We start from the raw sequence: 24,911 nt of genomic DNA, 5'->3' as shown, positions 1-24,911 counted from the left end.
CTGCAGGATTTATTGTATAATACTTGATTTAATCTTAATGCAGACTCATTTATGCATCATAGAAGAGGACCAGAGATATAAGAACGTCATTACCGACCTCTCCTCCCTGAGTTTTTCTGCACCAGACAACAGAGAACTCGAGCTCCTCTGTAGGTGCGCTCCAGCCTTTAAAACTCTCCCCTCCTGCTCTCTAAGGCCACTGTTCATCTCTGTAAGGCTAACAGCCTCCAATCCTCTGAATGCATTATCCAGAAGTCCGCTGAAATTCATGCATTAAATTTTAAATTGAATTAATGAGCGGCTCCAGTAAAACTTTTAATAGCCTATCCGATAAGAGGGATGGAGCTGTGGGACCTTCATTAAAGGGGAGTTAAGGGATGGCTCGACCGGGGACAGTTGGACTCCAGGGAGCTGATAAACTGACGGCTCGGAGAACATTTCATTTAGAGGAGCTGCAGAACATCGGCCGGAGGGAGAGGTGGAATCACAGGAAACAAAAAGGTCACAGAAAACTACAGAAAAGACTCTTAACAGCTCCGCTTTCAGGATCCTCTGCAGGACTTTAAGGTCTGAAGAGAGCATTATTTATGGAGGGATGTTTAAGCACATGAATACTGTTTAATAAGCATCAAAATAATCTGAACATACCTGTAAAAAATGTAAATATGCACATTATACTTTCAGAGCCCTAACATCTGCTCAACAAGATATTATTGATTTAGAAACTCTAAATCAACTTCTACTTTTACTTTGAGAACACGATTTCACTAAAAAATCATGTTAAGTACCTTTGACTGTAAATAAAGATGGATGATGCATCTTCATCTTCTCCCACGGTGCAAAAGTGAAGCCAAAACACCCCCAGTGACAGGCATGTGAAGTCCGTCTGTGCAGCAGAGATCAGCTGGTGGACCGTGCAATTAATCTCCCGCCCCTTCCTCTAACAAACCCTCATTCACCTTGTAGCTAAAGCGTGGTTGCTCCAGTCCTCAGGTGAGTCCAGTCCTCAGCTGGGTCCAGTCCTCAGATGGGTCAAGTCCTCAGGTGAGTCCAGTCCACAGCGTCACAGATTCTTGTGTTGGTTAGAAGCAGACTCTCGGTTATGGTATGTTCAGTGACTTCTGTGTTAGTGTTTGTTACGTTTCCTCCAAGCGGCAAACTCCGGTCTCAAACGATGAAGCCAATGCGGAAGTGCAAAAAACTGCAATACATCGAAAATCCGCTTGAGGCTGGCTGCAGAAACACCGGAAACCACATAGATATGAATGGGAAAAAGACGATCTTTGCAGCATTAATAAACATGTTTACAGCCTGGTTCAAAAAACGTCTTGGCCCTACAACGCTAATCTCTCTAATGGCATACACTGTACGGGGGGTGAATTTTTTTCTAACGTGACGGTTAAGAAGATATTAAGATTATGAGTTTTGCCCAAATAAGGACATGACTGACGTGACTCCCGGTCGGGAACACACAGCCATTGGCTAAGAGACTCACACTACGTCACACTCTGCCTAGTTGAGTTCCGCATTACCAATATGGCTGCCGCCGTCGATTTGCTTCAAAACAGCTCTCAGGAACAGATGGGTGACGTCACGGATACTACGTCCATATTTTTTACAGTCTATGGTTTCCTCTCACCGTTCCTCCTCTGCTCTAATCTGGTGCACATGGAGCCTCATTGGTTGACACAGCTGTCAATCATGCCGTGAATATGAAACAGGATTTGGGCCCATGGTTTTTCTATAAATCCCGCCCCGCCCTGTGTCATCAAAGACATTCTAGAATTCCGCCTTTGATCTCAGCATTCCGAGAGAAAAGTCAACATTCTGAAGAAAAGTTGGATCTAAAACCGACATTTAATTAGCCCCTCCCCTCTTTCCTGCTTTATCCCTCTTTCTATATCATCAATAACTAATTCAAAGTGCAATATTTCCCCTGTCTACTTATTAATGTGCAATTATTATTCTTCATTTCACCCCTATCATGTGCAGTACATTTTTCTACAAAGCTTCTGAGTTCTATACGTTGTTTTTTTTTTATTCACCTATGTTACTTCTGTTCACATTTCTTAATGTATCTCTGGTTTTGTTAATATATTTTGAATTTACTTATTTAGTTCTGTACATACTTTTCCTAAGATATGCTAATTTACTCTTTGTAATTGCTAATATTTTTTAATAATTACTATTTTATATGCTCTTGTTTACTCTATGCTGTTTTGCACTGTCTACTTTGCTGCTGTAACACTTTAAATTTCCCCATTGTGGGACGAATAAAGGAATATCTTATCTTATCTTACTAGTTAGAAACATTAACACATAAATCAGCTTGATAAGAACTAACTATAACAACAGGAACCATGTTTGGGGAACGTGTGTTTGGATTCAATAGTTTGACCTATACTGCAGCCAGTCAGAAGGGGATCTCTAAATGTTTTGGCTTCACTTTTGGGAATATGCTGCATCTTCAATCTTTTACAGTCTTTGAATAGTATGACCAACAAGGAAAACTTGAGCGGGGTTTGACGTATTTATCCTAGCAGGTCATCATTGATTCCATGAGGACTTCAGAGAAGACTGTGTAACGACCTTTAGTGTCTGATGTGGGAGAAGCTACAAAAACATAATGCTTGAAATGTGCGCTAGCCATTTAAACCTGTTGACATTATCACTAGCTTACAAAGTTCCCACAGACACAGACACATCCGACTCCTCCTTTTAGCAGCGTTTACTCTTTCTGATGCTGACGTGAAAAAGAACAAAAGTGACAACCTCTACTTAAGGTAGGAGAAGAAGGACTCTGGGGAGTTCTTACAGGAGAACACACTCTCTAGTGTTCTCCTGGAGAGCGTGTTAGCAGCAAGAGGTCACGTGACTCAGTCTTCACGTCGGGTTCAGGAGGTTAAAGAGATTCATGAAGAGAGAGAGAAAAGATGAAACAGCCTCAACATGTTTGACTCTTTGCTTTTATTCAGGTAGCAGCATCAGTCAGACTGTCCTACTTACACACCACAGCTCCTCCCTGCACACCAAACACACACACACTCACACACCTTTACACTGAGCACACACTACCAACACACACAGCACATTCATTCTCACACACAAACACTTAAACCTGGACGACTGCTCTGAGCCCTTCTGCAGCTTTACTGTGCAGAGAGAGAGAGAGAGAGAGAGAGAGAGAGAGAGAGAGAGAGAGAGAGAGAGAAAGAGAGAGAGAGAGAGAGAGAGAGAGAGAGAGAGAGAGAGAGAAAGAGAGACCTCTGGTTTAACATCAGTATGTCAAGGTTCAGAGAGATCTGTGATGTTTTATTGTTTGTATTTCTGAGGCGTTCAGTATGTTTTGCACGTCTGTCTCTGAATAAGAGGACTCAAACCTCGGATAAGGAATCCTCTGCGTGCTCTCTCTGTGCTTGCATGGTTCTCCTCAGGTACTGCGTCCTGCAAGTTAATGAGACGCTGCCATGCCCAGGGATGTGTTGGTCAGTGTGATGGTTGTCTGTGACAGCTTCATATGGTTGCCTAACATACTGATTAAGCCTAATGTCTGCTTGGGTCTTTCAGCTGCACTGTAAAAACTCAAATCTAACCAAGTGTACCTGTCAGAGGATTAAAGCTACTATAAGGGATTTTTCACTTATTAGGAAACAGACTCAAATTCAAAGTGATGCCCTTTTGTGTCCAACAGAAGCAAATGAGACCATCAACAACATGACTCAAAGTTGTACTTTTTGGTGTCTGCAGTATCAGGCCAGATGATTGACAGCTAAATGAAAAGCAAGCTTTTTCACTCTTTCCACTGCAAATTTTTAAAGTGAGTGATATATCTAACTGATGAAAGAAAGATTAGTCTATGTACTGGACTTCCCTTAATCAGTACACCTTGAAATACAGAGGACCATCTCTTTGGAACAATCCGCCCACAGCCTTTACTTTAGCTTGTAATGTCTTGAAATAAGACGTCATATCGGGACTTGTCACGTGGGCTGATATCAGGTGTATTGTTAAGGTTCTAGATTAATTCACGGAGTAAGATTTAAGTTTCTGCAGTGTAATGCATGGATCGGAGGTTACAGACCACCAGATTTAAGATACATTGAAATCGGATTTTGAAAAGGTTTGGAAGCATCTGCCTCTCCTCGTCTGTGTGACCACGTCAGTGAGCAGACTGTGGATCTACAAATTCACCCTGTTTCATGTTCAAACAATAGCAAAAAAAAAAACAGTTCAGCAGCCTGAACAAGGAAAGCTCAGACCAAAGCAGGCAGCAGTTTGTGGCTGAAACTTTAGTTGCTAAATACAGCTGTGGAAGTATAAATCACAATCAGCAGCTGCTGCTGTGAATCTGGAACCTGGTGGAGAGCGTCTCTAACTTATTTATCCGACGCTGAAATCAAGATAAATGAAGTAATTTCCATACAAAGCTGCTGAGCCACTTTATGTCACCAGAAGGGAAATTACTTCTCTGCAGCCATAATCATGATCACAACAACCAGTCGCTCAGTGTGCGGCAGGAGGAACAGGGACACACGATGAGATCAACAGACCCAGACTCTCTGCTGGTTTAACAAAAGCTGAAGAGGAACAGGTACCATGATGCTGGGATGATCACCTGCCTCTGTTAATTCAGGCTCTCTGCCTCACAGTAACATCAGACTTCTACCAGATCCCACTGGACATCCATGTTGTCTTTCTGGTCCTCTGAAAACCTCTGACTTGTTGACTCCAGGTCTGGCTCTGCTCATCATGATGGTTTGTTGTTGTAGTTAAGTGAAATACGATCTGGTGTTTTATTCTGAAAATCAACCAGATGTTTTCATTTTGTTTTGGTGCCTGACTTCCTGTCCCGCTCCATCTGCTCTGTTGAGATTGATGCATCGTGCTCAGGCATCTGGAAAAAATAGAAGTCTTGTGTGTTAAGTTTTAAGAAGTCTGATTATCTGAACCGGTAGATTTAAACAGATTAGTAGGATTTAAGGACCAAACACCTCCTGGACTCCACTTCACTGATGTCATACTGAAGAACAGAGAGAGAGATAAAAGAGAAGAAGAAGAAAAAGAAAAAGGAGTGTCTGACTCTCCCCACTTTCGGAGTTTCACAGTTTAAGTTCTCTTTCCTGTTCCTGTCCTCCTCAGATCCTCCTAACGGTGTGACCAGAAAGCCCTGCCCCCTCCTCTTTATGCTCCGCCCACCAGGAGTGTAAACACACTGATAAATAATACTGACTGTTGGAGGGATGAACGGAGAGCTCAGTTAGTGCTACGTCATCTCACAGCTTCACACACCGACAGGACCTCCAGCATGTTTGAGCAGAATACAGACACACACACACACACACACACACACACACACACACACACACACACACACACACTGAGAACACACACACACACACACATACACACATACACACACACACACTGAGGACATACACACACTGCACCATCTGCTGTCAGGTTCAAACACTGGAAATGTTCTGCAGCTTTCACGACCTCCACCTCTCTGCACCTAACGCCGCTCTGACGACTTGTTCTGATGTGTTTCAGCGATCAGACAAATGAAGCAGCAGCAGCAGACGCTCGCTGCTGGCTGCTCACCACATTATCAGAGCGTGCGTGTGTGTGTATGTGTGTGTCAGTTGTCACAACGAGATTCTGTAAATCTGTGTGGACGTGTTTACCGCTTTGTCTTATCTCGCCGCCTGCTGATGATTTGCATTCGAGTCGGGTTGAGCTGTCAATCAAACCGCCGCCGCTGCCGCTCAGAACGAAGGCTCAGAAATGTTTCATATCTTCAACTCTGCTTAAGCTTTTAGCTAAACGCTGTCCTGGAGGAATGCACATACACTCACACACACACATCTTCACACACACACACACACACACACACACACACACACACACACACACACACACACACACACACACACACAATCTTCATCTACCTGCACACACACACACACACTCTTCACAACACGCCCAGCCCACAGCTCTGTCACTGCTCTTACAAATATGGCGAGGCATTGAAAGTCAGCTTGTTTCTGCCTGCTGTCTGTCAGACTTCAGGGCAAAATCCAGGGGCCCACGTAGTCTGCATCCAGGTCTGGGGTCTGGTCCAGGTCTAGGACCCAATTATGTTATCTTTCACAGCTTTTACATCCCTGCAGGAGCGTTCTCCTCCTGATGATCTCTCCCATTCACAGCCGAGGACAAAGAATGGACACAAAGACCCTCACAGTCCCGCATGAGGGTCCAACGTTCTGAAAGTCTGAGGGAGTCTGAAATCATCCCGTCAGCCTCACGCAGGCTGTCCCTGTCTCCTCCCCCTCCTCCCCCTGCTCCAGGAGTGAGTCCGTAGTTCAGGGCGGGGGTGTGGGGGTCTGCAGCGGTGGCTAGCTGTTGTTCTCGGCCGTCATGTATTTGAGCGCCGCAAAGCCGTAGCGCCGCGACATGTTCTGCTGGAACTCCTCCTTCAGGGTCTTCAGGCAGACCCGGTACTGCTTGTTGGAGCGGAACTTAGTTATGTCGAAGCTCGGAGCGTGAGGCATGTGGATCATGTAGGCGTTGGGCAGAACCACAAACTCGTACTCCTGCAGAGACACAGAGACAAGGAGAGGTTTGAGTCTAGACTGCTGAGTCCAACAACCCGCTTATCACCCGGATACTAACTTAAAACACAAACATGCTGTTAAAAACATTGATGCAACAGTTTCAAACAAGAAGAGTGACACGTAACAGGATGAATAAAAACATGTGAGGATAGAGAAAGATAATCATTTTAAAGACTAGAACTGAGAAGATGTCTGCACACGTCTGTTTCCGTTGTACTGACATTAATGAAAAAACTCGTTATAGCGTAGCTCCATCCGCTGTCATATTGTAAACATTACACCGTGACTTTCAGAGCCTCAGCCTCCTTCATACGACAGGAAGTCTTCACGGGACGTTGTGAGGGATGTGCGTGTGGAGGCAACTGTCTAAAAATGTGGTCTGGAGTGCGTGTGTGAAAGAGGCTTAAGGTGTGAAAATAATGAGTTTGTGAAGAGAAAACCAAACAAATGAGATGAGAGAGGATAAAAAGCTTTGTCAGGCTGGTGATAAACGTCTCAGGGTTTGTCCTCGTCACTGCGACTGTCACCTTTAATACGACACGTAAAAATTGGATTCCTTCTCGGAATTAAAAACTATTTGGCGCTGCTCGAGTGATAAGATAACAAGTCCTTTTTACTCACTGACATACAAGAAGAAATTAGGAGCCGAGACTTTTCACAATCACAATTTACTCGACAAGATTAGAGAGGCACTTCCTCTTTATCAGTTTCATTACATACTGCTGCTTTACTGAATGGGTCATTCAAACCACGGAGCACTGACCTCAGACCACCTCATTATACACGATGAAGCATCATCAGAGCTTGTCCTTTAACTACTAACTCCATGAAGTAAAGGGCTAACACAGGACTTCCACCAGATCCGTGTCAGGTCCGTCTCTGATCCTCTGCAGTCCGGCCCTGTGCTTTCTGGTCCGTCAAAACCCACGGTTGTGATTTCAGAATTTAGCACGGAGCAGGACCGCTGGACAGCTGGAGTCATGTGACCGAGGTTTTCCCGCAGTGATTACTGAATCAAGGATTCTCTTCGTCCTCTCCTCATCCATGTTGTCTTTCTGGTCCTCTGAAAACCTCTGACCTGTTGACTCCAGGCCTGGCTCCGCTCATCATGACGGTTTGTTGTTGTAGTTTAGTGAAATACGATCTGGTGGTAACACAGAGTGTTTTATTCTGATGTTTTCATTTTGTTTTGGTGCCTGACTTTCTGTCCCGCTCCATCTGCTCTGTTGAGATTGATGTGTCTTGCTCCAGCATCCGGCAAAAATAGAAGTCTTGTGTATCTGAACCAGAGGGATCCAACCTGCTGGGTCAGAGATGCAGCCGGAACACAACGGAGCGGATCCAGTGGAAGTTAACACATTGACTAGAATAGAAACCTATCAGATCCGGTGCTGTGACAGATCGGAGACGGACCGGACATGAATCTGGTGGAATTTGGCCATGAGTGGTTTCAGACAGGTAGAGAGGGGAATAGAGGTTACCTGTGCGTCAAGCTCCATGATGTGAGCCACCTTGTTCCATCCGAAGCCCACGAAGCGTCGGTCGTACTCAGGACTGTCCCTCCTCACCATGACGTAGGGCTCGAAGTCGGCCTCCCACTGTACCCGGTATGGCGTGGTGGCTGTCCGCCACTTGGCGAAGTTGGTGGGAGCGTGTCCTTTAGTCCACACGTGGTACCTACAGGAGGGAGAAACAAAGAGAGAGTGAACTCCTCCAGAGAGACGGCGTGTTCATACTCGGAGAACATTTGGTGACATTTTGGTTCAGACCTCCGTCTGTATCGAAGACGTGTTTTTAAAGTCTGGACTTTCTTCAAAGACTCGTGTTTACCTCTCTCTGTGTCCAAATCATTTCTGATGGGCAAAAGTTGTGTTGTCTCTCTCTCTCCGGCTGTGCCATCATAACACTTTCTCCACCAACCACAGAGATAAAAGAGGCTTTCACGCACGGCGAATTGTAGGAGGGCGAGGAGAAGAGAGTGTGGCTGAAGGCAGCGTGACCGCACACTGCAGAAAATAAACACCTTTTCTCCGAGTGCACGGAGGAATCACACCTCCATGTTCCTGCCTCCAGCCAGCAGAGAGTGTGTGTGTGTGTGTTTGTGTGGGTAAGAGAGGCTGCTTGTGTTCAGGTTTTGGTGATAATATTGCAATTATAACACCACCTTACTCTATTTGCTCTTGAAATACACAGAATATAAATATATTTGTAATGAATATATGTATCAGCTGTTCCCACCTACTTGGTCACACTCCCTCTCATTTGCTGAGCCGTGCAGGTGAGACTTTAACCTCAAAAATTTAAAAACTCTTCCTAAAAGATTGATCTGTTGGAATATTTATCTTATCGTCAGAGAGAGAAACTTTTTGTGTCTGCTGCAAATTTGACAAATGTAAATTCTACTTCCTGTTTTGATCACCTTGGCGTCTATTTACTCTCTTACTTTAACTCTTCCTGTACCATTAAAGTTACTAACCATAGACCTTTCTGGAGTCCCTGAGCTCCCTTGTCTTGTAGGTTCCTCTGGTTCTCTGCTGCTGTGGACGTGCCAGACTCCAGCTGCTACAACTACTACTATCCGTCTCACCACTATCATCTGTCTCTCTCTTCATCTCCCTCTATCCCTCTCTCTTAAAGGAAGTTTGTCCTTGCCACTGTAACTTGCTAAATGCTACAAAGTGCTCTCCTCATGGTGGATTAAGATGAGATCAGAGTCCTCTCTGTAAGATGGGACTGGATCTTAACCTGTAACCTTATTTCCTGTCTCTCTCAAGCTGTCCTTTCAAAATAAAAGCCCTTACACTAACACTACAATCCCCTTTATAATAAAACAGATCACGCTGCACTACACAGAAACTGATGAGTTTTTCATGGTAGTTTTTTTAGCAGCACTCCTACATTTTATGTCTTAGTTCATTTAAATATCACTTTATTTTTATGATCTTTCCTCAGTTTGTTTGTTAATCTCTGGTCTACTCAGCACAAACTCAACGACTCTCTCTCTGCTCTAGAGGATTAACTAAAGATCCGGGTTAATGAATGAATCAATATGATTGATTTACACGGCAGCCATGAAGAGACATGAAGACATGGGAATGTGAGGAGGAGGAGAGACAGAGAGGTGAGTTACCTGAAGGTGAAGAGCGTCCCCATGTCCAGCTGTGACAGAAGCTCCGCTTTGGACTTTGGGTACGACAGACGATACCTCAGTGTCTCAAAGGCTGGAACTACCAGAGCTTTCTTTGTGTTGGACATGTCCAGCTGGACCACAGACTTCCTACGAACACACACAGATAACAACATCTGTCTGGGCTCACCGACTTAAAGTGATCTGATTATGATTGTTACATTACACCATCCAGAAGTCCTTAGGGCTGAGGTCCGTCTTACCTGAGGTACTCATAGAGGCCGTACATTGGCAGGAAGTCGATGTCGGACAGGAACATGTAAGGTGTGTTGACCTGCCGCATGGCCACGTTCCTCAGCAGGTTGACGGGGTAGAACTGTCCCTCTTTGTAGACGATGTGGTAACCCACGTTCCCACGGCTCATCAGCACCTCGGAGCCCTGAGCGTAACGCAGGAACTGCTGGGCCTCGGCATCGGACAGGTACAGGGCCAGGCTGATCGGACCCTCCCAGTGTTTACAGATGGCCTCCAACATCTGGAGCCTGCAGAGGAAGAAAACCACAGAGATGTTTAACTCAACGATGCTAGAGATTGTATCCAGATATAGAGCTAAGAAGATGCTAACAAGATACAAAATTTTGTGAAAAAGCTTCTTCATTTAGCACAAGATGCAAACTTGTCTGAACAAAATCCCAACTTGTGCAAACAAGATACTAACGTGCTTAGAAGAAACCATCACATGAAATCAATATAACAACCTTGGTCAACAAGATACCAACTTGTGTAAAGAGGACTCCAACTGGACTTACAACGAACAAGATAACAGCTCATGTGAACAAGATACAAACTTGTGCAAAAGGTGCTAACATGCACAGATAACATGGATGCAAAACACCAAGTCCTGCAAGATATACTCCCTTGTGCATCAAGATACTTGCAATCTCAATCTTGTTCAATAAACAAGATACCATCTTATGAAAACAAGATACTAACGTGGACACAAGTGACTGAGCTACTAACTTATGCAAACAAGATACTCACATGTGCAGGCAACATACTGACATGCAAGAACAAGATATTAACTTGTGCTGCTAACAAATCAACTGTGGCAAACAAGATACTAACTTGTTCATACAAGATATTTAAGTGTAAACACAACATACCACAGTGCAAAGAACACAGTGACTAATGTAAACAAGATATAATGTGAACAAGATAGATATTAATATGCAACAAAAAGCAACATCCAAAATGGACTTTAAGATATCAACTTGTGAAAACAAGATACTAACATGGGGACACAACATATTCACTTAAGCAACAAAAGAAAATCTGAAAACAAGATACACGATAGTAACACACATAATGATACTAAAATGTGGACATAAGGCACTAACCAGTGCAAACCAAATGTTTATAAGTGAACACAAGATATCTTGTGCAATTAAGATACTATGACTCTTACTTGAGAAAACAAGATACATATATGTGATAACAAGATATCAACATGTGAAAACAAGAAAAGATATTAACTAGTGCTGCAAACATTAACTAACAAGATATCAATTTGTGCAAACAAGATGTTTAATAGTGAAACACTGATAATAACAAGCCCAAAGAACATAGGATCCTGTGCAAACAAGATACTTACAAGTCAATGCTACATACAGGATAAGTTAATGGTAAGTGGACTGTGACCAACTCTACCACTGAGCCAAGGATGAACAAGATACCTGACTGAGGATGTGATACTAACCTGATTGAACAACATACCAACTAATGCAAACAAGATAGAGACCAGAATGTGGACAAGATTCTAAGAAGTAAAAACAAGATAGTTGTGCTAAAATATACTATATGGTAACTTAAAAAAATGTCTTGTTGTTGTGGGGCAGCAGGATCACGTAGATCCTGATAATAAATGTCAGAAACAGAATCCAGCGCAGCGTGTCCGTCTGAGATGAAGCGATTGTTCTCGTTTTTTATTCTTCTGTCAGAATCTAAAGATTTGAAACGAGGCGCTGAGCCCCGCGGCTGCTTCCTGCCTGTTCTCTCTCTCTGTGTAACATGTGACACAACACGAGCGTCACAAACAGCCCACAGCTTTGATTACTTCATTGAAGATATAAAGAATCATTCGATCTGGAAACTCATACGCAGTCCGATATAATAAGCTGATTATTTATTTTATCTTGGTGACATGAAACGAAAAGCTGACTTAGCAGGAAGCTCGCTCTGCTTTGAAGACTGAAGCTTTGAAAACAGTCCAAGTGTAATCTGCTGTACTTGGTGATGCAGGAGAGGGAGGTAGATCCAAACACGTCACTCTTATTTTACTGAGCCGGATTCATTTCATTCTTTGAATCTGTAAAAACATTTAGTCCTCCTGATGTGTTTTCTTCCTCTCCGTCCTGATTCCTCAGCATCCTCCTTCTTGCTCTGCTAACTCCACGCTTCATTCTGTATTCCATCTGAAGCTGCGGTTGTGTTATTTGCTGGATGCCTGACATAGTTTTAGATCTGCAATATGCCATGCTTCCCCCCGCAGAGCCACCGTGGGCCTCATTAAAACGAGACAAAGTCTGCAGCCAGCTTGCAGCCCCTAGAGGCAGCAGCGTTTATTACGCACACTACATAATAATAACGTGCTGAACACGAGAGAGGACATACTGACAATATTAAAACAAAGTGTTGCTGCTCCTGAGGGCGGCTTCACGTACCACAGGGTCATTTAAACGAAAGGTTTATCACCCTGAGACTCAGAACGTGCTCAGAAAATTTAACCGCCATGTTTTATGAGTCATAAATAATCATCTTGTGAGGAAGGTTTATACTTTGAGGTAGAAGAGGAGTTCTTTGGGGACGTCTGGAAGCATGTGCCACATTAGTTTATGAAGATATACTGAACCTTTCTCTAAGCAGCAGCATCCTCCGCCTTTAAACTCAGAGCTGAACTCTATAAACACTGCCCGCTGCTTGTTATTGTGTTTCAGTGTGAACCTCAGTTGTTGGAGGAAACACGGTCACCATCCCTAACAGCTAATATCTCTGTGACAGTCCTATTCCGCCGCCGTCCCCCTTCTCTGCACATTAGGTTAAATAATGGCAGAGTTAAATGCTCCCTAAGATGCAGAATGAAAGGCTGGTAATAAAATAAGATAAGAAAACAATGACAGAAAGAGCTGACAGAATTACAACCAAATCACCCCAAGAGAAACAATCAGCATGTTTCTGTTAAACTGCAAAAGAAAACATTTTCCATTTCTTTAATTCATGTTGATCTATCTCCTGCAGTTTCAGTCACCGCTCAGACTCAGATGTTATTTTACTAGTTAGCTTTCAGATTCTATTTTGCTTCTTATTACCGACCTTATAAATAATAATAATCGTTATTTCTATAGCACTTTTTAAACAAAGTTACAAAGTGTTTCACAGAAAGATACAAAAATAAAAGAAGAAAAAAAAGAAAAAACAAACAAACAAAAAAATATATATATATATATAAGTAATAATAAAAATGTAAAAAAAAAAAAAAAAGAAAGAAAGAAAGAAAGAAAAATAAATAAATAAATAAAGGAAATCCGAAGTACTAGAATGCATAATGCATAAGGGGTACCTTAGCCTCTTTTTATTTTATTTTCTTTATTTTTGCTTTGACTGGTTCTCATGTGGAAAATTGGTTTCGGTTGTCACTGGTTTGACCGACACTGCTAAAAGCACCCTGTTCCTGAGGTGCCACCCATGACAGGTGCTTGGTCCTGTTTGTATGACGTCACCTGATTGAGGTGATAAGCTGCAGCTGGGATGCGAAGAGGACGCAAGCAAATAACCACGAGACTCAACCACAGAGATGACCACGAATCCTTGGAGAACTAACAAAGCTTTTCAACTTATCCCAACAACAAAAATAACTATTGAACCCATAGAAGAAGCTTGGGCTCGCCACTCACCCCCCACGCCCGTCCAGTATATTCTGGCAGACCGACGTGCAGGTGAGCTGACCCTTTTCAGTTTCCAATACTGAGAGCCAGTCCTTCCCTTCGCTCTTGTTTGGTATCACTGTTCATGTTAGGGCTGTATTAGTTTCACTCATACCTCTACTCGGGGAAGTCCGTAACAATAACATGACATCAAGAGCAGAATAACATGTTTACATAGTTATTAAAGCCTTTTTAAAAAAGGTTTTAAGAAGTAATTTAAAATCACAGACAGGAGGAGCACGCCTTATTTCAGCTGGTTGTTCTCGAGCCAGGAGACACTTTAAGAAGGCGATCAGAGGAGGACAGACCGGACCAATCAGACAGGATGAAGGCCAACCGGGTAAGATCAGAGTTTCTGCTGCAGAAACATCTGTTAGCTGTTTATTTCATCATCATTTATTCTGCTGGTTATCCTTTCTTTACGGCTATAACTAAGATACCAAAGTTTAATATTGTTCTACTTCAACCACCTTGCACCTGCTTGAGTACAACTGGCATATAAGTTCAGGCTGTGTAGAGGAGCTGGCGATATTGAGACTTTTAAACATAAACTAAAAAAGTATTTTTTCAGACTGGTTTTTATGTAGAGGTTAACAATTTTATTACTTACTTTTTACTTTTATATTGATTTAAGGTTGCTTTATCATTTTATTAATTTTAACTGTTTATTCTATTCTTATTTATCTATTTATTTTAATTGATCTACTCAGTTTTTTTTCTTATCCTTACCCTTTTAAAATGTATTTATTTTAACTACTCTTATTCTTAATATTAATTTGATGCTTTAACTTATTTTAATTTTAATTTTTTAATAGTTCAGCAGATCTGTGGACGGGCTCTGTTGTCTCAACATGTTGTGTTACAGCAGAAACCTGTTCCTGAAATAACCTGAAAAGTTACCCACATTCACCTTAAACCCAGACTCTCAGGTGTCACAGGTACCTGTGCAGTGAAAACACTTCAGGTAGGAGGATGTGAGTGAATGCAGAGTGAAGAAAAGAAACAGCGTCACATTGAAGAACACATTGGTTCCAGTTAACCTGCTTCTCGTCTCTCCATGCGCTCTCAAATGAAAGCAGAGTCATGAGCCTCAGGAATCAGGAGGAAGGCATGATTCAATATGCGTCTTTAAAGCACACATGATGAGTGCTTCACCTATTTCACCACCTTCAAAGGTGTCACAGTTTTCACATCATGAAGCACAGAGAGGAGGAGTGAACTCAGAGGAGCCTCTGGTGTCAGGAGTGCTTCTTCCCTCTGCTGGAAAATCCACATTTAAAGTTTACGCAGAGAGAGCTCCTCCGTGAGGAAACACGAGTCTCATGAATAAGTCAGAGTCATCACGGTTCTGTGTTAGAGACATTCAGAGGTAATGGTTTGACTGTTTGGTTAAATCTGGTGAATTTTCTAACATTTGTTCAGCTCACCGACTCTTTCCTTCAGTCTGCTGCTGAGACCAGAGATGTTCAGAAGAGACTTGATTACATCCTTAAACTGGAAATTAAAACTCAGACTAACTGACTCGTTTAAAAGGTCAGAAAACAGACAAACTGAGATAAATATATTTAACAAAGCTAAACTCAGGATCATAGAGTCTGCAGGTAAATATAAGTTAAGTTCACAGAGTGTGTACCATCAGCAGAGCGAGCACCACCTGCAGGTTTGCATCCTCATGCCTGTGCTGGTTCCTCATTGCTCTGGAGGAGTGGTTATATGTCAGTTTAACCAGACACAGCCTACATATAAGTTTATCTCCATTTACTAGATCAACATACTGACAAACCACGCCGTGCTACCACATTTTTGAGATCTGAACTGGTTTAACTCTCCCTGAGTTTTCCATAAAGCCTGATTCTTTTGTTCTAATGAACAAAGAGACGAACTCTCGTCCTCTGACACACCTCAATTTTAAAGGAGCTTTGTTTCTCTATGTAAAGAAACCTTATTATTTAAAGTCAAAGTTGCATTGATGGAAATCTTTATCTTTAAATGCCGTATGAGCAATCTCATTTACATCCTTCTTTATGTTTTATATTTCTTTCTGAGAGCCTAGAGGACTTTTGTTTCAACTTCTCTTTGCTGTAACTCCCTCAAAGTCCAATAAAATAATAGTTATATCTACAAGAAACCATCACAGTATGAAGGATGATTGTAAATAAAACAACCTTGAGCCTTGCAGACATTTCAGATACTACTGAGACCAAATCCCTTTACCGGCACGCTGTGTCTGCAGAAGTTGGCTCTGACTCAAAAGGTGGTTTCAGAAAGCCTAAAACTTAACTTTAGTTCACTGTTACCAACATAAAGACACAACTTAAAGCTCTGTGAGGGGATGTTTGAACCAAAAGGATTCTTGGTAGAGGTTTCTGACATTTCTGATCAGTTTAGTCTTCATGTGTTTGTAGATTATTTGTCCCAAAGAACATTGATTAAACCATCTGAAATAAATGACCCGTCTTTGCTCTGAGTCCTGCAGAAGATCTGTGTCTGTGTTAGTGCAGGTGTATCTGCAGGAGCAGGAGCTTACCTGTCCATGGAGAGCTGAGCGACCAGCGTGACGTCGGTGTTGTCGGAGGACGGTTCGTACTCGTAGTGCAGGAAGTACAGGTGAGTTCTGTGGACGGTGAATCGCTCTCGGCGGAACTCGTAGCACGGATCGTCTTCATCCAGCTCGGACAGAGTTTTCTGGAGCTGAAGGCGGAGAAGAGACTGACAGTCAGACTTTAATGGAACCAGAACGTTAACCAACCACAGATGATCATGCTTTATTTATACATCACCAAATCCCAACAATTGTTCTCCTCAGACTCTTTCCAAACAGAGCAGGTCTAGACCGTACTCTATGTTCTATTATTAACAAAGACCTAACATCAAGACAGGATAAGATCCAGTCCCATCTTACGGACAGGACTCAGTCTGATCTCATCTTAATCCAACATGAGTAGAGCACTCTGCAGCATTTAGTAAGTTACAGTAGCAAGGACAAACTTCCTTCAACAGGCAGAAACCTCCAGCAGGACCAGACTGGATTTCTGCAGGAGACTGAAACCACCTGGATCATGCTTAGTGCCCTTCCTCTTCTCAGGGACCGTCATCCTCCATGACCTGAACGCCTGCTGAGCGGCAAAGATGGTCGACCTCTCCTTGCTCCACAGGCACTAACTTTTAAATCCTCTTCTCTGCAGCACGAGGCCGACACTAAACCACCACGCAGAGAGATCAGCTCCTCTCTGCTGAGATGAAGATCCAGACAAGCTGCTGACTCTGAGCCCCTCAAGTGGATGCTGCAGAGACGCTATATTAGGAGCCACATCGAGTACATTTTGTCTCAGACCTTTAGAAAATTAGAAAAATATTTAAAGGATGTTTGCAATTAAACTTTGTCACCGAGCCGTTCTAATCCTCTCCAACAAAGAGCATTAATCCTCTCCTCCCTGCGCTTGTTTACTTCTTGAGTGCACATTGTTTGCACTTTGTAAAGTTCTGTGTAAACAGGTGAACAAAGGGATGAAGTGGACTGAATGTAGAGAACAGGGCTCCTATGAGAGGACAGTGGAGAGTGGGGACGAGAGTAAAGAGGCAGGAATGAGGGGAGGAGACGGAAAATGATGTGCCAACATTTTGTGCGACATGCCAATCGACTACGAACAGACGTCAGCTTTCAGAGAACAGCACCAAAGGACCCAGGATGTGTGTGTGTGTGTGTGTGTGTGTGTGTGTGTGTGTGTGTGTGTGTGTGTGTGTGTGTGTGTGTGTGTGCGTGTGTGGTATCACTAACAGTCTGATTAGCCGTTCTGCAGAGACTGAGTGGGCTGCAGAGGCTCCGTGGCCCTGAAGGAGCCCGGTCTGCAGCGTGCTGCTGCAGGATCCGATCCCTCCGTGGCTTCATTAGTCAAATAATCACTTTAATGGGATTTAAATCGCTGCTCAAACTCTGAAAAATTGAGTGAGCAAACTATTTCCTGAGTTAAGGACACATTAGGATTGAGTGTTGGCAGGAAAAAAAGGGCTCTGGCACACCGTGATGGAAAATCATAATGAGATTAACTGACCACAGAGCTGACACTTAAATTATCCTGCAGCCCCACAGAGGAGTGAGCCGGCTGGAAAGTCCTGACCAAGCTGACCTTCAGCCGGTTTAGAGGCCGAGGCATCAACTGCGGGAGAGAGACAACACAAACAGAGAGACTGAGACGCTCACAGGGAGCGTGAAGACGGCTGGACGGCCTGAACAAACAGTAACAAACAAAATGGGATCCAATAAAGTCTCAGGTTCATTATTATTTTCATTTATTTTTAGCTAGGTCGTTCATTTCTGTCTGTATTCAACAAAGAGAAGAGAAGACGAGAACCACCACGACAGGAACCGGCTATGATCATTGTTTAGCTATCAGATTAATGATCCATCTATTAGCTGTTAGCTTCCTAAACATGCAGCATGAAATCACACCCTGGGGAAGAGATATGCTGGCACTGTTTATGTTTAGTCGAAAAAGATAGTAACAAAGGAAAGCTTAAACACCTCAGGGTCATCGCGAGCTGTACACAAGCAGGACACTTATGGAGAGTATGCACATGTAAAGCTTTCTCTGCTAATGAGTGAATAATCTGAAAATGAATGAGTTAAACATTAAAGAGAGGTCGTCTGCTGTCAGCAACGTGAAGGCACAAAAGGTGCTCTTCAACCACAGGAACCAGGGTCTAAATTTAGTTGCTGGGTAATTAATCTCCACCTGCTCGGGGGGTAGTACTTTCCAAAGGTTCAGGAACTTTTGGGGGCAGGGCCTTGAATGCAGAACGATTCTGATGGGTAGAGTCCTCTCAGTGTTTTTATCTCACCCTCCGTCCACAATAACATCACGCACACCTGTGATTCACTTGGTTTAATAACTCCTGAACATTGGTCTTCTCGGAGCCTGATAGTGTTAACGCGTCTCTGTCAGCTCCCCTTGTAACGGGTTTTAAAAGTGACCCTGTAAACTGGAGATCTTCAGCTGAACGTGTCAGTGTTTGTGGAGTTTACAACAGCTGTTGAAACACAGAGGGAGTCCTCAGGAATGCATCCTAGTTGAGTTTTTATTCAAATGTCCTGATCAGATATTTAATGATCATCTAAAGACGTTTGTGAGGGATGCATCTAACTGAGAGTCTCCAGTTAACAGGGCCGCTCTTTAAACTGGAACACCGGTCCATCTCTGACATGGTCGTGTTGAAATATCTGTGCTACACGTGCTCGTCTCCTTCAAAGTGTTGATCAAAACAGCACAAGAGTAATCTCCTCCATGCTAACATGCTAACTGTGGTGTCACATGACGATGTCTGCCTGTCTGTCTCCTTCTATGGTGTCATCTTTGTTGAATGGCCTTTGTCTCTGTCTTACTGCCCTCTACTGGTCTGGTGGTGTAGTGCACTTACTTTTTTTCTTCATATGTCTCTGGCCTGATTTAAATAATCTCTCCAGGACTTCAGCCGTTGGTCAAAACGCAGACAACAATGAGGCCACAGGAACCATTAAGTTCCTGGAAGAATAGTTCCAGGATCTAAAAGTTCCTGGAACGTTTCTCTCTCTGTATTTTGCACTAACCTTAAAAAAAGCGTGAGAGACACAAAGTGCTTTCTTTAAATCTCAGTGGGGAGTGTTACGAGCAAGGCGCTTGGATCAGTGTGTCTCCTTGTTCCTGTGTCCTCTGTCTCTCACACACAGTTTGATGGACAGGCTTAATCAGGTGAGTTCACAGCTCACCTCATTACCTCCTCTCTCAAACATGTTCCTCCCACAAAGATAGAAATGAGGCATCAACGTCCAGCTGACAGAGGACGCTCCATCACAAACACACACACTCACCCACACGGTCAGGACTCAGTGAGTGTGTCTGAGGTTTATCCAGAAACACAGATAATTCTGTTGTTTCTGTACAGTTAGCTCCTCATGAACTCTGACAGTAACTTAATAAACATTCACAAGAAGCAGACATCAGCGTCATCGACCCAAGGTCACCCGAGGACATAAAGACAGCGTCTGTCTCCTCAGAAAACATGGCGGCTTCAACTTTTGTAAGCCCGACTGTGAGTTCAAAAGTTGAAATGAGGTTACTCTTTTCTCCACCGATTGAATGAGACTCACAGACGATCACAACTTTACTTTTCAAACAACAAGAGTTTAAAAAAACGGATAAAAGCGCTAAAAAAGTCTGATGAACAGAAGCGTATTTAAAGTCAGGCTGAGGGGCACAGGGGACGAAAACAAAGCACAGATCAGGACCAAAACACTGTAATGACACAGAGCATCATCTCCAAATGATGATGAAAAGATGTGCAAGTATCCCGCCGAAGCAGGAAGAGTCATTAGCAGAGGTTTTTCTAAATATCTTGCAGGAGTCGTTCTACAGGGACTCAGAAAGTCCCCGTCCTGCAGCAGAGACTTTAGTAACGTGTGTTTAAAGTTCTGCAGGGTGGAGAGAGTCAGCAGACTGAAACACTTCTCTTAATCAATGATAAGTGAACAGACACACAGAGCCGGTCTCACTCACGTTCTCACTGTTGTGGTCGGCCTCGCTTGGACATCCGAACAGCTCCCGTCTCAGCAGGTTCCCGTCGTACTCCAGGAACGTCAGGTACAGGTTCCTGAAGAACTCCACGTGTTTGTTCTTCACGCGCAGCTTCTTCGGAGAGTTCCAGTGGATTACCTGAAAACCACAGAGAACAAATCTGTCACTGACTGCTCGGATTAATTCAGATAATACTCAGATTATACTAAATAAGTGAACTGTTTACATTCCACTAAACCCTGAGCGTACAAACATCAGATTTTTAACAAAAACAAGAAGAAGAGTAGTAAATAATTCCTTCACTTTAATGAACACAGCTCTCTGTTTTCATTCTTTACTTTGTGTACCTCAGGTCTTTAAAACAAACATTTTTTAAAGGCTCTTAAAGCCGTCATCATCACTTCTTTATCTTTACTTTAAATGCAAAAAGATAAATACAGCGGCACACTTTATTTTTCTGCAGCTTCCTGAAGAGACCAGTTTTCATAACTCTCAATCAATCTTTATTTATACAGCACCAAATCCTCTTTCCAAACAGAGCAGGTCAAGACCGTACTCTATGTTCTATTATTAACAATGACCCAACATCAAGACCAGATCAGATCCAGTCCCATCTTACAGACAGGACTCAGTCTGATCTCATCTTAATCCACCATGAGCAGACCACTTTGCAGCATTTAGCAAGTTACAGTGGCAAGGACAAACTTCCTTTAACAGGCAGAAACCTCCAGCAGGACCAGACTCATGTTAGACACACATCTGCTGAGACCGTGTTGGAGAGAGGGATAGAGGGAGATGAAGAGAGAGAGAGAGAGATGATAGCGGTGAGATGGATAGTAGTAGTTGTAAGTCTGATATGTTAGATTTTTGTTGCAATATTCTTCTTCAAGTATTTTATATTTTTGCAAGTTTAAAAAGAAAGTTTGAGGACAGAACTTTTATTCAAACATTAAATCTTCTGACATCAAAATCAGTTAAATGATTCAAGCTTTGAGCTTTGACTTTTACGATCTGAAATCATTTCAGTTTGAAGTTAAAAGTCTTACTGTGAAGCTCCAACAATACTTTACTTTAACTTCAGTCATAACTGGAACAAATAAAAACACGGTTTATGACCCCACAAACACATTTTTAAAATTGTTTTTGTGTCCGTATTTTCTTGAATAAATTCAGTTATTCCTGTTTGGTTCTAAAGTCATCTTTAAAGTGGAAAATATCCAGACAGTTTAGCTTTAATTGGCTTTATTAAGAAACATGACTTCCTGCAGCCCTCCCCTACAAAATAAAAGCCTAAATTTAGAAACAAACTCTGATTTGATTATTTGATTACACTCTGCAGCTCCTGTACCGGTCTGGACTCTGAGCTCATGTTCTCTTTTCGGATGTTTCTAAAGAAGTGAAATCTGATTCAAACTGAAGATAGAGAGAAAGTTTGTTAATGTTGATGTTGAGCAGGAAAACAGAAAGTTTAGCTGAGAGGAGAAACAAAAGCTACAAGAGGAATGGTTTATCGTTCCACATTTTACCACAACGTGATCTCATTCCTGTGACAGAGTTAAAGATTAAAAACATTAAAAATCCCCCCAAATTACACCTGAGCATGTTTTCCAGAGCTCCTATCGGACCACCAGGGGGAGCTCAGTTATCATGTCTACATCGACTTCAGAGAACAAATTTAGTTCAGGGGTAGATAATCTCCCCCCTGAAAAGCCCCTGCTAATAAATTAGCTAGGGGGAATCAAGCTGTGATTCACTTGATTTAGCAGCTTGTAACAGTAGTCTTCTCTCAGCCCACCTAGAATATGTCTCTCCCGGTGTTACGGTTTTAAAAGTGACCCTGTAAACGTGTTAGTTCCTGGGTAGTTAATCTCCCCATGCTCGGGGGGTAGTACTTTCCAAAGGTCCAGGAACTTTTGGGGGCGGGGCCTGCAGTGCAGAACGTCTCTGATTGGTAGATTAACCGCAGTGTTTTTATTTCACAATAACATCACACACACGCGCTTATCTCCTCTCACGTGTTGATTCAGTGAATCCATCTGTGATGAAATATAGCACCATCTAAAACAGCGCGAGCTGAGTCTCTTCCATGCTAACAGGCTAACTGTTGTGTTGCTCATAATGATGCCTGCCTGCCCATCTACTTCCATGGTGTCATCTGTGATGAATGACATTCGTCTTTGTTTTACTGCCCTCTACTGGTCTGGCGGTGTAGTGCATTTACTTTTTTTTCTCCATACGTCACTGGCCTGATTTGCACAGTCTACCCGGGACTTCAGCCAGGGGTCGAAACACAGACAGCAATGGGAGCACAGGAACCTTTTAGTTCAGGGTACAGTGGTTCTGGGGGCTCAAAGACCCTGGAACTCTTGGTCGAAATGCACCTTTAGACAGACATCTGCTGAGACCGTGTTGCCTTTCTGTACTAACATTATTAAGATTTTTGTTGCGTGTCTTTTCTCTTTTGCACTTTGCAGCCGGTCGCTGCACATTAGAGCCTCAGCCGGCTGCATGCTGTCTGAACGCTGTCCTGCTCAGAGGATGTTCAGGTGAACATCAGGTTGTATCTGGTCTTCTTGAAATCACAGATTATTCTTTATTCTTTAAAGAGGTCCTGATACGTCCTCATAAATCCTGAGTTTGATCTTGTTTCTCATCCTGCACGGTGTTCTGTTATAAATGTGCGTCAGGCACGAAAACCGTTTATTATAAGATGTTGTTTTTACTTTATGAGTCACCTCTCCTGGATCAGCCTTTCTCAGTACTTAGCTGTTAATGTATTTCCATAAACTCATTAAAAAAGCATCCAAATGATAATAATTAACCGTGACAGAGGCAGAGCCATTAAAAACCTCCTGCAGGCATGTTTCAAAATGACTGCTGCTGCTTTTAGACGTAACAAGAGCAAACTAAATATACACGGACGGGCGGCTGACGGGAGAGGATCGCTGCAACCAAAATGCGAGAGAATTTTAAGAGTGTGATCTGAAAAAATAAGCACAGAATTGAACATACAAACATGCATGTTCACATATATGTTGTATGTTTACATGTTGCATCATCCTGCAGCTACAGAGCATTTGACAGGCAGCCACTGCTCTGCACATCTCTCTGAACCCAGACGTTCTGCTCAAGGTTAAAGTCCTCTATGCTGCAGAAGTTGACCCAAATTTGTGTCACTTTGAGTGTGTGTGTGTGTGTGTGTGTGTGTGTGTGTGTGTGTGTGTGTGTGTGTGTGTGACAATTGATAAATGCAGGTCAGGCCCGGTGTGTGTGTGAAGTGACAGATCTGCAGCGTGGCGGGGACAGGAGGTCTCACCTTCAGGTCTGACACGTCTTTGTAGCACTTCTCGGAGCGCGTGTGGTCCGACAGCTGGACGTTCCAGAAACACGGCAGCTGGTGGACCAGGAACGGGTTCTGTTTGATCACAGCGTTGAAGATGTCCTGTAGAGACACACACACACACACACACACACACACACACACACACACACACACGCACACACACACGCACACACACACATACACACATACACACATACACACAGTGAGCCGTATGTTTTGCCTTATGTTTCATCATCTGCAGGACTGAACCACACGGTCTGATCTGACCCTGATACCTGTTTCATCAAAGATCACACACAGTTGTAATAAATCTTCACCTCAGTCTGAACCAGAGACAGAGTCTGACTCTGTTGTCCAATCAGAGCCCGGTCCTCCATCAGGTGTTCAGTCTCATAAAGACTAACACTTTAAACGACCGTCTCCATAAAGATGGCCGCCGCTCTGCGTGAGGCGTTCAGGCAGCAGCAGGAGGTGAAATGCTCAGACGACTTCCAGAGCTCTCTCATTTCACACCTAACGGGACTTTACTTAATGAAGGTTTAATTAAAACCTCCTGAGCGCTCCTCTATTGGAGATAATGGAGAGACCCTTCACCGAGGTCTTCCTCACGCTCTGCCCTCTCTGTGCGAGATAAATAACCCCGCAGGGTTCGAGAGAGAAACCTCTTTATGACCTTCAGGATAGAGACACGCTGTAGGAGGAGGAAACAGGAGCCATCATCAAACCAAACGTTTCCTCTTCATCTCTGTGAAGATTAAAAGAGCGGCGGATCATTTTCTCTCCATTGTTCTCTGATGAAGAGTTTCCTCTGCCTCCTCTTCACAGAGGATCTAAAGAGCTCATTAGACCTGATCCCGCTCAATGATCATGCTAACTTTAAGGGAACTTTTAAAATACAGAGGAAGAGATGTTAGAAGCTGACTGCTGCTGCATGCTTTGAAACTTTCTTTTAATCTGTGTTAATCTGCAGACTGCATGAAACATGAGAAACACCATGTGACATGTGAGGAGAATTAAAACCTGTCTAACATTTACAAACTCCAGAGGACTGCAGAGTCTACTCCCTCTCTGTTCACTGCAGGATCACAGTTATCGATGACGCTAAGGCTTGAAGGCTAAAATATGATTATGAACATTTATTTTGAAAGAATCAGGGATCAGGTGGAACTTGAAGGTTAACAAGTTTCTGATGTGAACAGGCCGCCAACAGATGAAGGCCAGAATCTAATCAACTGAACGGCTGAATATATATACACAACTCACCTGTTTACAGCAGGTTATTACCCGGCTGTGTTAGAT

The 24,911-nt window shown here is 43.1% G+C and overlaps 1 protein-coding gene across 2 annotated transcripts in view; it reads right to left on the bottom strand.

The window, feature by feature from the left end:
• Positions 1-2,947: 2,947 nt before the first annotated feature.
• Positions 2,948-24,911, bottom strand: part of large1 (LARGE xylosyl- and glucuronyltransferase 1) — a 117,828-nt gene continuing 95,864 nt past the window's right edge. Inside the window, exons 9-16 of one of the 2 annotated variants that reach the window (XM_034673506.1) lie at positions 23,586-23,711; positions 20,252-20,407; positions 17,774-17,878; positions 16,249-16,412; positions 10,005-10,283; positions 9,745-9,891; positions 8,096-8,291; positions 2,948-6,593 (exon numbers count right to left, since the gene is read on the bottom strand). In XM_034673506.1, coding sequence (XP_034529397.1) covers positions 6,396-6,593; positions 8,096-8,291; positions 9,745-9,891; positions 10,005-10,283; positions 16,249-16,412; positions 17,774-17,878; positions 20,252-20,407; positions 23,586-23,711 — 1,371 coding nt within the window. In that variant the 3' untranslated portion in view covers positions 2,948-6,395. The remainder of the gene's footprint in view (positions 6,594-8,095; positions 8,292-9,744; positions 9,892-10,004; positions 10,284-16,248; positions 16,413-17,773; positions 17,879-20,251; positions 20,408-23,585; positions 23,712-24,911) is intronic. The other variant, XM_034673507.1, reaches the window with a different exon arrangement.

The sequence above is a fragment of the Notolabrus celidotus genome, chromosome 21, assembly GCF_009762535.1.
Source record: "Notolabrus celidotus isolate fNotCel1 chromosome 21, fNotCel1.pri, whole genome shotgun sequence".
Taxonomy (NCBI): Eukaryota; Metazoa; Chordata; class Actinopteri; order Labriformes; family Labridae; genus Notolabrus; species Notolabrus celidotus.
The sequence above is the reverse complement of the archived record's forward strand: the minus strand, read 5'-3'. Positions and strand labels throughout refer to the sequence as shown.